Source organism: Macaca fascicularis, chromosome 16, assembly GCF_037993035.2.
Source record: "Macaca fascicularis isolate 582-1 chromosome 16, T2T-MFA8v1.1".
NCBI lineage: Eukaryota > Metazoa > Chordata > Mammalia > Primates > Cercopithecidae > Macaca > Macaca fascicularis.
The window spans coordinates 42993981-43009228 of record NC_088390.1 but is presented as its reverse complement, the minus strand read 5'-3'; the positions used below and the strand labels follow the sequence as shown (position 1 = coordinate 43009228).

Genomic DNA, 15248 nt, shown 5'->3' with positions numbered 1-15248 from the left:
CTGGAGAACAATGGAGGACAGAAGCCAAGTGGGACCACGCCTTTGGAATTCTGTCCTTTCTGTCTGTAGAGTTAGGTCTTTTAATTCACATGAGCTCTGTTTCCATCCCACCCCAATGATGGCTAGTGCCAGTCTTGAGGGAGGAGAAGCAGAGGCAAGATCAGGTGCCGTGGTAAGTTTCACCGGAGCTTTGGCATCCACGTATCTTCCCCTACTGCTACCAATTCCAAATAAAGGTATGTCTGCCACTTGTTTCATTAGAAACCTACATCACAGCAATGCCTCCTTCTCACCCTACCCTCTGCCTCCCAGCTCTCGGTTGATACCCCGAATTGCATTCCCTCACTCCCTTCTTAGGGGAACCCCCTTCATACTCGTGATTCTGTTGCTGAGAGCTGGCTTCTGTGAGTTGCAGAGGGCCAGAAAAGGAAATGGAAACTGCTGAATCAGTCAGTGTTCTGGTTAGGGGCATCCTCTGCCTCTGTGATTACTGCACAGTGTGTTATAATTAGTTATCTACGCAACTTTCTTTTCAAAAATCTAGACCATGTCCTGTTGATTTTATTTTAGTTTATTTTTCTCAAGAAATTTACAGTTTAATGAAGGCAATGTGGGAGTTTGGAAACAAACTTTTATTTCGTGCTAATGATAGATTAGCAACTACACAAATTTTAGTTCACAATAAGTAATATTTACTGAGAGACCACCATGCACCAGTTTCCACAATAGGGATTTACATATTTGAACTGTTACTCTTCAAAACAGCCCTATGATTTAGTTGCCATTATACTTTCTCAGTTGAACAGGTGAAGAAACCAAAGTAAATAGAGGGTAAGCAATTTTCCTAAGGCCATAAAGCTGATGACTAGCAGAGCAGGGATTTAAATCCAGGTAGTCTGACTCTAGGTACCACACGCTACACGTTCTGTACCACAACTTATTATATTTGATCCTCACAACAATTGTATAATGACAGATTTTTTACAGTGTCTTCTCAGATCATAAACCAACTTCAGATCATGTCTTGTTGGTTGATTTAAACCAAATCCTAGCACATGATGATTATAACATGATGAGCCTCCAGACCTAGTCTCTATCTCTTATTATTGTGGTCTTTATAATAAAGGTGATTTATTGAATATATAATTCTATTTCAGTGTTTATATATTTGTAAGACTTTATCAATCCCCAAACCAGGACATATATCCCTTTGCCATGTGTTTTTGCTTGGAGTGAAATATGGTTGCATACGTAGCATGTGCTTAATTTATATACCTTGAATGAATAATGTAAGGGAGATGTAAGACGGGGTTGAGTTGGGAGGGTCTTAGGCATTTCCTAGGTGGTAAATTGATGTTCCCACTTGAAATAATGTACTCAGGGTCATGCAAATGGAATTGGTCAGTTTTATATTCCACTGTCTGTGTTAGTTACCAGTGTATCTCTAGTGATAATCACGAACCTGACATATAGTAAAGCATAATAATCTATTTGATTAATAAATAAATCACTAATTTGACTAACAATATGTGTTATGCCTGAACTCTCACTATGGAGTTGAAATACTAATGGGAAGGGTAGGATAAGAAAGGCCATGGTGAGCGGGAGAGGGGAGAGGATCAGGAAAATAACTAATGGGTACTAGGCTTAATACCTGCGTGATGAAATCATTTGTACACCAAACCCCCATGACACAAGTTCACCTACGTAACAAACCTGCACATGCATCCCTGAACTTAAAATAAAAGACACACACACACACACACACACACACAAAATCAGGAGAGAGAGTCAGAAGTGTGACTGGTCTCCAGAGCTGAGGAAGAATCTTTAAATAAAATGAGAATGGAAGCCAGGCATGGTGGCTCCATGCCTGTAATCCCAGCACTTTGGGAGACTGAGGTGGGCGGATCATCTGAGGCCAGGAGTTTGAGACCAGGCTGGTCAACATGGTGAAACGCTGTCTCTACTAAAAATACAAAAAGTAGCCGAGCATGGTGGCACATGCCTGTAGTCTCAGCTACTCGGGAGATGGAGGCAAGAGAATCACCTGAACCCAGAAGGTTGCAGTGAGCCGAGATTGCACTCCGGCCTAGGCGACAGAGGGAGACTCTGTCTCAGAAACAAAAAAAAAGAATTGACGGTCACAATAAAGATATAATTTGAAAGAGAAATGTAAATTAAACTTATAGAAAGACATTTTCAGTAACTTGGATATAAAGGTTATGATTTGCTTTAAAGAGAAAGGAAAGAAGAAAGGAAGGAAGGAAGAAAGGAATGCAGGAAGGAAGGAAGGCAAGCAGAAAGGAAGGAAGGGAAGGAAGGAAGGAGAGAGAAAGAAAAAGAAAGAAAAGGAAAGAAAGGGGAGGGAGGGGGAGAGAGAGAAAGAAAGAAAAAAAAAAGGAAAGAAGAGGGAGGGAGAGAGAGAAAGAAAGAGAAAGGAGGGAGGGAGAAAGAGAAAGGAAGGAAGGAGAGAAAGAAAGAGAAAAGGAAACAAAGGAAGGAAAAGGTCATGGTGTCACAGTCTTGATCTTTGGGAAACTGACCACCCAAGATTCCTTAGGTGGTAGTGACAGAAAGTAGCCAGCAGTCAACACCGTGGACCCTTCAGCATGGAGGGATTTGATTTGTGTCCCAGCGTTCTGGCTCATTTCAGCCTATGTGAGGCTCCACCTCAGTCCAGCAGAGCGTCCCAGTTCAGAGTGCAGGGAATCCTGGCTGAGCAGTTTGTCCTCTGCGGCGTCTTTGCCTTGCACTGCTCGGCTTGCCCCCCTACTGTGTGCTGCTGCCCATGCTCTCTAGTGCAGGGCATTGCTTTCCTTCCAGATTCAGGCCCTGAGGCTCCACTTCCCCAAGTGTCCCCCTCCGCTCGCTCCTTTGGCAGCAGGCGCCCCAGGGATGGGTTCACTGATAATGACACCCCGTTCGGCCCAGCTTTGGCATTCTTTTCTCATATGTGGTCTGCGTGGTCAGGTTGCAGCAGGTGTGGGTCCTGCCTTTTAGGCAGAAGCAGCAGCCTGGAGTCCCCTGTCTTGCGTCTTAGACAGACAATGTCTCATTGACACAGCCCCCTCTTTCCACAGCCAGCCCCTTGTTTCCTGTCCCGAGTCCTTGTTATTTTCTCTGGCCATTTCTTGCATGTGTGCAGTAGGTCAGGGCATATGTCTTGGTACTGGATCTGATCCCTCTCCCAGCCCCTTGCCTCTTCTTCCATATTCTCTACCCAATAAAAAGTGCCTCTTCCTATCAATTTTCCAAGCTGGAAAGCTGAGAGTCACCCTTGTCACCTCTTTCTCTGTCACCTCCTACACCTGTTCAATCACCAACTCTAGTCTACATTCAATTTTACGTGCATCTGCCTCTCACCATTCCCACTGCCTCTGTCTTAGGTCAGGTTCTTATGGATTCTCACCATGACAACTAGAAGAGGGTCCTAGCAACTGTTTTTTCTTCAAGTTTTTTTTTTTTTTTTTTTTTAATTTATTTTTTTTGGAGACGGAGTCTCGCTCTGTCGCCCAGGCTGGAGTGCAGTGGCCGGATCTCAGCTCACTGCAAGCTCCGCCTCCCGGGTCTACGCCATTCTCCTGCCTCAGCCTCCCGAGTAGCTGGGACTACAGGCGCCCGCCACCTCGCCCGGCTAGTTTTTTGTATTTTTTAGTAGAGACGGGGTTTCACTGTCTTAGCCAGGATGGTCTCGATCTCCTGACCTCGTGATCCGCCCATCTCGGCCTCCCAAAGTGCTGGGATTACAGGCTTGAGCCACCGCGCCCGGCCTTTTCTTCAAGTTTTGTCTCTTATTTCTTTATTTATTTATTTTGAGACAAGGTCTTACTCTGTGGCCCAGGCTGGAGTGCAATGGCTCGATCTTGGCTCACTGTAACCTCTGCCTCCCAAGCTCACGCAATTCTGGTGCCTCAGCCTCCCAAGTAACTGGGATTACAGGCATGTGGCACCACACTCAGCTAATTTTTTGTATTTTTCGTGGAGATGGGGTTTCACCATGTTGGCCAGGCTGGTCTTGAAATCCTGGCCTCAAGTGATCTGATCTGCCTGCTTCGGCCTGCCAAAGTGCTGGGATTACAGGCGTGAGCCACCACGCCTGGCCTAGTTTTGTCTCTTTTTAATTTATCCCACCATGCAGCATCCAATATAATTTTGCTAAAGCTCAAAATCATTCTGTTTCTCTCCTTTTAAAAATCTTGCAAACATTCTGCATCGTTTCTGGCATGAAATGGAAGCTTCTCTGTAACCTGACCCCTGTCTACCTCTCTGGCCTCGTGGCTTGCCACACTGAGACTTCCTGAAAACCAAGACTCAGCCTTTTGGCTCTACCTGTGGTTCCTTAAATGTGCAATTCTCTTCGCTGCTTTTAATGAAAGAGGTGTTGACTTGGGTAAAGCACAATTTCCCCTTGTTGTAAACCACAGGGCAGAGTGTAATACTATGAATGTGGGCCCATCCCATGACAGCTGCAGGGATTCATATTTAGAACAATTAAGAAAAAACACTGTGTAATTTCCCAGTTTTTCTTTCCTTTTCTTTTCTTTTTTTCTTTTTTTTTGACGGAGTCTTGCTCTGTTGCCCAGGCTGGAGTGCAGTGGGGCCATCTCAGCTCACTGCAACCTCCGCCTCCCGCTCCCCCTCCCGCCGGGTTCAAGTGATTCTCCCGCCTCAGCCTCCCGAGTAGCTGTGATTACAGGCATGTGCCACCATGCCTGGCTAATTTTTGTATTTTTAGTAGAGACACGGTTTCACCATGTTGGCCAGGCTGGTCCTGAACTCCTGACCTCAAGTGATCCACCTGCCTTGGCCTCCCAACATGCTGGGATTATAGGTGTGAGCCACCAAGCCCAGCCTGTAATTTCCCAAATTTTCTAAGAAAGAGAGAAATCCATGGATCTTGCCATTCAAAGACATGCAAAATGCAAAACAGCAAAGACATTTTACATTAGAATAACAGAAATTTTGGCTGTTATGCTTTTAACATAAATTTATAATACAACACACTTCCCTTTTCTGATTTATTCATGCTCTAGAGCCAGACTTCTTGGCTTCAGCTTCAAATCTGTTGTATGTCAGCTGTGTGTTTTTCCATAGGTTACATACCTCTCTGTGCTTCAGTTTCCTCATGTGTGAAAGGGGATAGTTACAGCACCTACCTCAGAGGGCCACTGTGAGGATTAAATGCATTAATATCTATGAGACGCAGAGAACATTACCGGTTCATAGTAAGTGCTGTGTTAAGTGCTATCTACTATTATTACTATTACCATTTTATTATTACTGAAATATTTCAATACATCCTTTTTACACCAAAAACAAGTGCAGGTCTCTTGTTCTTTGCCCATATACCCCTATCTCTCTCTTTGCCTGGCTAATCTCAGTTCAATCTACAATAGAGAATAGTTAGAGCCATGTAAATGGACTGATGTGAATAGCAGAATGATTAAATACTTTTGGTATATCTATGCAATAAAATATCATGCATATACTTATGCCATTTTTGAGTAATATTTAAGTTTGTAATGACACAGAAGATTAAGTAACAATAAGATATACTAGTTCTTGAAAGAATATTAAGTACCAATAATAAAATATAAAACTAGGTACAGAATGATAGGCCAATTTTAATTTTCTTATTTATGCCTCCCTATATTTTCTCAATTTTGTACAATGACCATGTATATTTTCTATAAAAGAAAACTAAACTAATGTAATTTTTTTTTTTTTTTGAGACAGTGTCTCGCTCTGTCACCCAAGCTGGAGTGCAGTGACACGATCTCGACTCCCTGCAATCTCCACCTCCCAGATTCAAGAGATTTTCATGCCTCAGCCTCCTGAGTAGCTGGGACTACAGGCGTACGCCACCACACCAAACTAAGTTTTTGTGTTTTTAGTAAAGACGGGGTTTCACTATGTTGGCTAGGATGTTCTCAAACTCCTGACCCCATATGATCCACCCACCTCGGCCTCCCAAAGTGCTGGGGTTATAGGCATGAGCCACCATGCCTGGCCTATAAATATTTTTTCAGAAAAAAAATTCAGATCTCACATTTTTTGGAAGCCTTCCTTAACACTTTACTACCACCATCTAAAGTGCATACCCTCACCTTCGGACACAATGCCTGTCACACAGTAGGTACTCAATAAAGCTTTACTGAATTATGTTCATCTCTTGCTGGAGTATTCCCTATGACCTGCATGGAAAGAGGCCAGAAACAATTGGCAGGAAGATGCTTCACAAGGAATACTGGAAGTTTTCTTGATCTCATGACTGCTGGTGAGGCTTTACCCCTCTCTCAGGAATTTAACATCTCCTGAAGTTGCTGACCTCTACCTTTCACAACTAAGAGCAGGCTGTGGCAGGCGACCAAGGTCCATTTCCACGGTAAGAAGAGTGGGGCCGGCCAGCTCCGTAGTCAGAGTGTGGCAGTCACTGATGAGCTGCTCCAACCAGCTCATTGTCCTACGAATTTCATCCTGAAGAATTCTGCACTCGGGATAATTGTGTACTTGTTTCTTCAATTCACAGTTCAGCTTCTGCCCCCATTTCCTCCAAAGTGACTTGGACACCATATTGACAAAACCACAGGATTTGCCTCTTGGTTTATTTATCTTGGCAAATGACCCTATGTTCCAGCTCCCCTTGGCTTTCCAGTCTCCACATTTGCCCTCCAGGGCTTCTCTAGTTCTACCCATCCCACCTCCTAGAGGCTACCTCTTGACCCCAACACCCAGTGGTCTCAGCACTCTAGGAGGGGCCAGCATGTCCAGATTGACTGAGTCTGTTGTGATCAGAGATTGCCTCTACGTGTAATCTCAGAGGGTCATACCTGTAGAGCGACTCTGGTCATCTCTGAACTGGGAGTTGAAGACCCTGGGTCTTGACATGCATCCTGTGTGATCTTGATCAGGTCTTTCCACTTCTCTAGGTTTTGCTTTCCTAATCTATTCAGTGGCAAAACAGATTGGAATCAGGTAAAACTACAGGCCATGGATATGCTGAGGAAAATGAAAAAATACCAGGACATTTTCAAGGTCATCTTACTGCTATGGCTGCTGGGCCTGCCTGCAGACTGGGAAGTTGAGGATAACATGACAAGACAAATGTAAAAATGCCCAGAATGGAATTATGAATATAGCGGTGGTCGAGCATGTGGAGGTGGAAACCTCTAAATGACCACAAGTGAGGAGGAAAGAAGGGCTTCCCTGCTCAGGGGTGAGGGGGTGGCCCCCTGAATGGAGCTCCCTGGAACCATGGATGACCCTTGCTGTCACTTCTTGCAACCCTGAGCTACAAAGAATTGAGTCCAAGAATAGTATTCGTTATGATAAAACTGCTGGATGTGTGGGTTGAGCGTGGGGGAGAAGGGGAAGTACCACACTATCAGGGCTGAGGAATCACCTTTTGGGTGGAATGTCAGAACACCCAGTTCACTCATACTCGGTTTACTCACATCTTGAGTCCATATTACTCATCGCATCCCCTCCATGGAGATAAGCATAACACAGTTTCTGCATCAAGGAGCTCACTTTCCAGTTGGGGAGGCAACCACAAGAATAGATCAATATGTGATAGGTGGTAAGAAGGAAGTAGTTCAGGAGAATGTAGGAGCACAGGGAAGGACACAGGATTTACTTGGGAAAGAGGTCAGGGAAGTTTCTCTAGAGAACATGAGCATGTTTTTTGTCGTGTATTCGAGAGTCATTTGTTATCATCGTTTATTGGCTCCCTTGGCTTTCCAGTCTCCACATTTGTCCTCCAGGAGTTCCAAATGGCACCAGTGCCTAAATCTCGGGGTGGGGGGGTTAATCTTGGGGTGGCTAAACAAAATGATACAAGTCCTTTTTACTCTCAGTGTGGACTTCCACTGGGTGCAGACACAGTATTGTTGTTAGGATCTTCACGAAGACCCCTCAAAACCTTTTACCTCCATGAGCCAAAGATCGGATCAAGGCTAGGAAACAAAAGTCAACAGACAAACTCATTGTATGGCTCAATGATGACTAATCACCCATTTTATCAATCATTATTCTCCTGAAACCCAGAACAGGCATTCTCCTAACCCCTCCACCCTGCTCATTCAGACAGCTGCTCTGGTGGGGATTGAGACTTAACTTGGAGCTACTCATCTACAGCTGAGAGGCAGCCTTCTCCATCCTTCAGGCTTCCTGACACTTTGTTTCTTCCTCTGACATGACACTTAGCTTATTCCACCTCGTGGCATAGTTATTTCTGTCACTGTCAATGCCATCTCTAGATATGGAACTCTTCGAAGGCAGGGTTGGGGCTTCGTTCAGTTCTGTCTGCCCTGACAAACAGCAGATGGTTAGTACGCTGGGTTGAATAAAAATGTCATAGATAACGAAGTCTGTGTGAATCCAGAGAACATGAGACACATTCTGCTTCTCTTAATGTAAGGTCCTTGATGCATGAAGATGAAACTGCACCGACTAGGAAAGGTCAGGAGAGGTACCAACACATGTGCTATTAAAGTAAGGTCCTTGATACGTGTAGATGAAACTGCACCAACTAGGAAAGGCCAGGAGAGGTACCAACACATGTGCTACCAGGGAACACGGAACATTGCAGCTGGGGGAAAGGGTCTTGGAGAATATCAGAACATTTGAAGCAAGAGCTGTTCAAAGAAAAGGGGGAGAGAACAGAGAAGTGCAGCTTGTGTGTGCGGGTGGGGGAGTGAGGGAGAATGCTGAGGTAGGATGACCTTGTACTTTATGTAATGACCCTGAAGTACCCCAGGATGCTGCTCCAACCTCTCCTGTGGCTCCCAGATGCTGTAGGTCCCTTTTTTCCCTTAATTTGTATTTTAGGTTCAGGGGTGCATATGCAGGTTTGTTATATAGGTAAATTGTATGTTGTGGGGGTTTGGTGTACAGATTATTTTATCACCCAGGTAATAAGCATAGTACTCAATAGGTAGTTTTTTTTTTTTTAATCTTCACCCTCCTCCCACCCTTCACCCTTAAGTAGGTCCTGGTACCTGCTGTTCCCTTCTTTGTGTCCATGTGTACTCAATGTTCAGCATCCACTCATAAGTGAGAACATGCAGTATTTGGTTTTCTGTTCCTGTGTTAGTTCGCTTAGAATAATGGCCTCTAGCTCCGTCCATGTTGCTGCAAAGGGCATGATCTTGTTCTTTTTTTTTTTTTTTAATGACAGAAGTATTCCATGGCGCATATATATATATATATATATATATATATATATATATATATATATAAAATATTTTCTTTATCCAGTCTACCATCGATGGCCATTTAGGTTGATTCCATGTCTTTGGTATTGTGAATAGTGTTACAATTAACATACATGTGCACATGTCTTTATGGTAGAATGATTTATATTCCTTTGGGTATATACCCAATAATGGGATTGCTGGGTTGAATGGTAGTTCTGTTTTAAGTTCTTTGAGAAATCGCCAAACTACTTCCCATGGCTGAACTAATTAGTTCCCATGACTGAACTAATTAGTTCCCATGGCTAATTCCCATGGCTAATTAGTTCCCATGGCTGAACTAATTTACATTCCCACCAGCAGTGTATAACTGTTCCTTTTCTCCACAACCTCACCAACATCTGTTATTTTTTGACTTTTTAAAATAGCCATCCTGATTGGTTTGAGATGGTATCTTATTGTGGTTTCCATTTGCATTTCTCTAATGTTTAGTGGTGTTGAGCATTTTTTGTATGTTTCTTGGCCACATACTTATGTCTTCTTTTGAAATATGTCTGTTTATGTTCAATGCCCACTTTTTAATAGAGTTGTTTGTTTTTTGCTTGTACATTTGTTTAAATTCCCTATAGATTCTGTATATTATTTGTCAGATACATAGTTTGTAAATATTTTCTCCCATTATGTAGGTTATCTCTTTACTCTGCTGATAGTTTCTTTTGCTGTGCAGAAGCTCTTTAGTTTAATTAGATCCCATTTATTAGTTTTTGGTTTTGTTGGGATTTGCTTTTGGCATCTTCATCATGAAATCTCTGCCAGATCCTATGCTCAGAATGGTATTGTCTAGGTTATCTTACAGGTTGTCATATTTTTTTAGTTTTATAGTTTTAGGTTTTACATTTAAGTCTTTAATCCATTGTGAGCTGATTTTTATACATGGGGTAAGGAAGGGGTCCAGTTTCAATCTTTTTATATGGCTAGCAAGTTATCCCAGTACCATTTATTGAATGGGAAGCCCTCTCCCCATTGCTTGTTTTTGTTAACTTTGTCAAAGATTGGATGGTCACAGGTATGCAGCATTATTTCTGAGCTCTCTATTTTGTTCTGTTGCTCTATGTGTCTGTTTTTGTACCGGTGCCATGCTGTTTTGGTTACTGTAGCACTGTAGTGTAGTTTGAAGTCATGGCTCCCTCTTTTTACTCTTCTTCTTTCTTTCTCAGAAAAGAGCATGTAACAATGTGGGGTTAGGGATGAGCAGGCGGATTAGAGTAGTAGAGGTAAAGGCAGATAGAGATCTTGATCCAATTATCTTCATTTCCTTCATTTGTCCAACTTTGCACACTCCTGTATGCAGGGCCTTTGTAAGCTTCACCTTCTGTACAGGTGCCCAGCAACAGTCAAACTAGCCAGAGCTTAACATGAGCACAAGCATTCCCTATGGACTGGCTGGGACACACCTACATCCTTAGATTCCACATTTTGTCTGTAACACAGATAAATTCATTACTAGGTATACAATTCTGTTTTGTTTTGTTTTGCTTTGCTTTGTTTTGAGTCAGGGTCTCATTCTGTCATCCAAGCTGGAGTGCAGTGGGACAATCACCACTTACTGCAGCCTGGACTTTCCTGGGCTCAGGTAATCCTCCCACCTCAGCCTCTTGAGCAGCTGGGGCTACAGGTGTGCATCACCACTCCCAGCCAAATTTTTTCTTTTTTTGTAATGTAGAGACGGGGTTTCACCATGTTGCCCAGGCTGGTCTCGAACTTCTCGGCTTAAGCAATCTGCCTGCCTTGACCTCCCAAAGTGCTGGGATTACAGGTGTGAGGCCCTGCACCCAGCTCAATCCTGTTTTTATACTAGAAGAACATTTTCTATCTGGGTCTTCCAAACTTGATTATTACTGGTTTATTTGTCCTGTTCTTTTACTGGTCCAGGAAAATATCCTGAAATCTTTATTTCTCCTCCGTTCCCTCCTTGTTCTATCCTAGCTCTATCCCCTTCCTGAATTATCCCTTTGTCTAGCGCTATCCCTTTCCTGAATTAAGTCCGAATACAATCGGTCTTTGAGTGTGGAATAGCTCCTAGCAGTCTATCAGTCAACGGTTTCTCTTTGTGGTCACACTCTATGTTTATTCTGGAGACTATAGCATGTAAAGAAAATGGACTTGGGAGTCAGACGAATCTTGATTCAAATCTTGGTAGTGCCATTCATCAGCTGTGTGGCACTGAGCGCATCAGTGGACCACTCTCTAATCCTCAGTTGTCTTATCTGTAAAACGAGATGACACACCCCTGCCCAGGGTTATGGTAGGATTAGAAATAATATGTGTAAGACAGCTTTCCCGGTACCTGATACAAGGTAATTGTGCAATAAGAAGTTACAAATGTTCCTGAGTCACCCTTCTGGGTTCCTCTGCACATCCAATGCTGGACTCTTCATGCCCAAGGAAACATATGGGGCACAAAAGTCAGTGGCTCTCAGCTCAGCAGAAGAGGCACAGGAAGGGGATGGGGGGGTCCTGGCTCCCCCTTTGTCCTGGGGGCCAGGCTTGTGGCCAGCCTGGAAAGACTGACATGAACCCTCCAGCATCTGGGGGTGCCAACCACCAAGAGCAGCACAGTTCTTGTCTACAAGCCACTTGTAGCAGGTGTGAACATTTCATCTTTCCTCTGGGGGTTGCAGCTCTCTCCCCAGTCTCGGTCGCTGCCTTTGGTTGTACCACTTCCCTTTTCTTCTCGCCTGAACCTCCCTCATCTTTGCTCTACGGTGACATCGCCCTGGGGAAGAGAAGCTGAGAGGAACTCCTCACTCAGCTAGCTTCAGGAGCCATGACATCATCTGTACCATGGAAATTCCGCTCACTCTCCTGAGCCCCCACATTTGTCCCAGGCCTCAGAGTCTCTATAAAGAGAGATTCCCAACTCAGTATCAGCACAGGACACAGCTGGGTTCTGAAGCTTCTGCGTTCTGTAGCCTCACCTCTGAGAAAACCTGTCTTCCACCCACACCATGAAGCTGCGCGTGACGGTCCTGTCTCTCCTCGCGCTAGCAGCTGCCTTCTGCTCTCCAGCACTCTCAGCACCAAGTAAGTCCACTTTCGCAGCTGCTGTTTCCAGAGCCGAGGTGTAGGCAGAGTCCTTTTTTCTAGTTGTGGCTGCTCAAACAGTGGGATCTGGAGATAGGACAAAAGGCAGCTAGGAAGATGGTCATGAAATGTACTGCTAAATGTAGAGTCTAGTAGATATTCAATAACATTCAAGTTTCTATTTTCTTAAGAATGAGCAACCAGCAGAGGAAAAGGATGGGTGGGAAGTCAGACTGTTGAACTGGCTCTGCTTCTAATTACTTGTTCAAGCAAGCCCTGTCCCTCTCTGTGCCTTGGTTTCCCCATCTGTCACATGAAGGGGGTCCGATGTGTTCTGAGACTGAATCCAGTTCCACCCTTCTAGATTTCTTTCTTGTTCTTCTCTGAAGATTCACTATTCAGAATAAGACTCCTGCTCAGGTTAGGTGGGAATGGATACAAGGGACCTTCTTTGGGGTTCTGGTAGCTCCACAAAGATGCTCAATGAAGATGCAAAATTAGAAGCCAACATAAACAGCTCCCATGTGCAGAGTTGATCTTACCCTGGCCTTTCCTTTCAGTGGGCTCAGACCCTCCCACCTCCTGCTGCTTTTCTTACACCGTGAGGAAGCTTCCTCGCAACTTTGTGGTAGATTACTACGAGACCAGCAGCCTCTGCTCCCAGCCAGCTGTGGTGTGAGTATCAACCCCTGGGCTGCTCTGGGAGGCAAGGGCGAGGGCTGGATTTTAAAAAGGGGCCTGTTTTGGAGAGGGGGTGATTGAGCAGTGGGGAGGCAGCTCTCAGGGCTGAAGGCTTCCGTGAAAGCAGTGAGGACACAGGTCATGAACTCACTTTTCAAGTGCTGAAGGCGGCTGAGCGGGAGCCGAGAGAGAAGGGGTTTCTGGGGAGGAAGTTATCCCGAGGACAGGAAAGCAGGGGAAGTCGGACAGGTCACATGAGATATGGACGATTTCTCAAACCGTGCTAGAAAGACATGTGGAAGAGTCACTGCCAGGCTGGCAGGGAATGGGCAGATCTATTCATATTGATTGCAATGCCCATTTGTTCCTAATATGGGCAACCCTTGGGGCCCACAGCTAAATCCAGTGGGTGGAAGTTATAGGGAGTCTGGTTCCAGCACTGCCCCGGGAAAGATCCCATGCACCAGAGCTGCCCACATGGACCATGGTCAGGCAGAGGAAGATGCTGACCACAGGCAAGGGATAAAGCCAGATGACCTCACAGGTCTCATGGGATTCTCATCTGTCCACTCCTTGTTCTACAGATTCCAGACCAAAAGAGGCAAGCAAGTCTGCGCTGACCCCAGTGAGACCTGGGTCCAGGAGTACGTGTATGACCTGGAACTGAACTGAGCTGCTCAGAGACAGGAAGTCTTCAGGGAAGGTCACCTGAGCCTGGACGCTTCTCCATGAGACGCATCTTCTCCACACTCAGGACTCCTCTCCGCAGTTCCTGTCCCTTCTCTTAATTTAATCTTTTTTTTTATGTGCTGTATTATTGTATTAGGTGTTATTTCCATTATTTATATTTGTTTAGCCAAAGGATACGTGTCCCCTGTGGGGATGGTCCACAGTCACTGTTTCTCTGCTGCTGCAAATACATGGATAACACTGTTAATTCCATGTGTTTTCATAATAAAACTTCAAAATAAAATGCAGTTTCTTTGTGATTTTAATTTGATTTGGGGGTAAAAGGAATTGCCTGGTACTTTTGGGCGGGGGCAAACTACAGTTTCTAAGAGGAGTAAGATTGAGAAATTGCTGAGTTCTTAATATGAGCTCTGGGCTGAGCACTCTTCATACATGATCTCACTGCGTACTTTCAACAAGGGTTTTTACACCCTTATGAAGTAGGGACTGTTTGTCCCCAGTTTCACAGTTAAGGAAACAGAGGCACAGAGAGGTGAAGTGACTTGTTGAGGCTCGTAGGTCTGCTTGGGGAGTGTCATGAAAGAATGCCCCAAAAAAGGAGCTTATCATTTCAACATCTTGAAGGGAAAGTTGTAAACAGGGGAAGCAGCACAGCAAAGGGGGAAGAAGAGTGAGAAAACTGTCTTCATCGTCTTATTACCAGCATAACATTGGGAAAGTCATCTTGCCTTATTAGACCTCAGTGTTCACACCTGTGAAATGGGGATAATATTAACCACTTTGAAGGGCTGTTATAAGGTGATGTGTAAAGCACCCATCATGGGACCGGGCACCTGGAAGATTCTCTCCTTCCCTCTGAGCTTTAGCCTTTTCACTTAAAATGGACCCAGCAATTATCAGGGTCATCGTGAGGATTAGATTAGTTAGTTGACAGATCAGCACTCTAAAGCCCAAGCTACTGTGAAGTGTTGTCATGAGGACAGAAGGATGGAGGTCTGGTTTTTTTTTTTATTTTTGTTTTTTGAAACAGAGTCTTGCGCTGTTGCCCAGGCTGGAGTGCAGTGGCGCGATCTCGGCTCACTGAAAGTTCCGCCTCCTGGGTTCACGCCATTCTCCTGCCTCAGCCTCCTGAGTAGCTGGGACCACAGATGCCCACCACCACACCACGCCCAGCTCATTTTTGTATGTTTAATAGAGACAGGGTTTCACCGTGTTAGCCAGGATGGTCTCGATCTCCTGACCTCATGATCTGCCTTCCTAGGGCTCCCAAACTGCTGGGATTACAGGCGTGAGCCACCTCACCCAGCCAGAGGTCTGGTTTTGTTTGGAAGTGTTGCAGGAGTAACCTAAAGCCACTTCTACTTAATTATCCTTCAATCAGAACTGCCTATTCCATGGGTCAGAAACATCACGGCTCTAAAACAGAATTACATGCACAATAAAGCCTCAGGACATAGACTCGTAGTCTACTAAAGCTAAAAGGAAACTTTAGACCATCTGGTCCAACCCTCTCATTTTATGGAAACTGAGGGCCAAGACCTGGAAGTAACTTGCCACATGCCACTCAGCGAGTACATAGCAGAGCAGGACCCTGGC

At 44.7% G+C, this 15248-nt stretch overlaps 1 protein-coding gene across 1 annotated transcript in view; it reads left to right on the top strand.

The window, feature by feature from the left end:
* The window catches only part of LOC135967642 (C-C motif chemokine 4-like), a 33509-nt gene extending 19574 nt beyond the window's left edge, over positions 1-13935 (top strand). Inside the window, exons 2-5 of the mRNA XM_074019027.1 lie at positions 5098-5228; positions 5736-12281; positions 12842-12956; positions 13547-13935. Of these exons, the coding sequence (XP_073875128.1) occupies positions 12206-12281; positions 12842-12956; positions 13547-13634 (279 nt within the window). The 5' untranslated portion in view covers positions 5098-5228; positions 5736-12205 and the 3' untranslated portion in view covers positions 13635-13935. The remainder of the gene's footprint in view (positions 1-5097; positions 5229-5735; positions 12282-12841; positions 12957-13546) is intronic.
* Positions 13936-15248: the final 1313 nt, after the last annotated feature.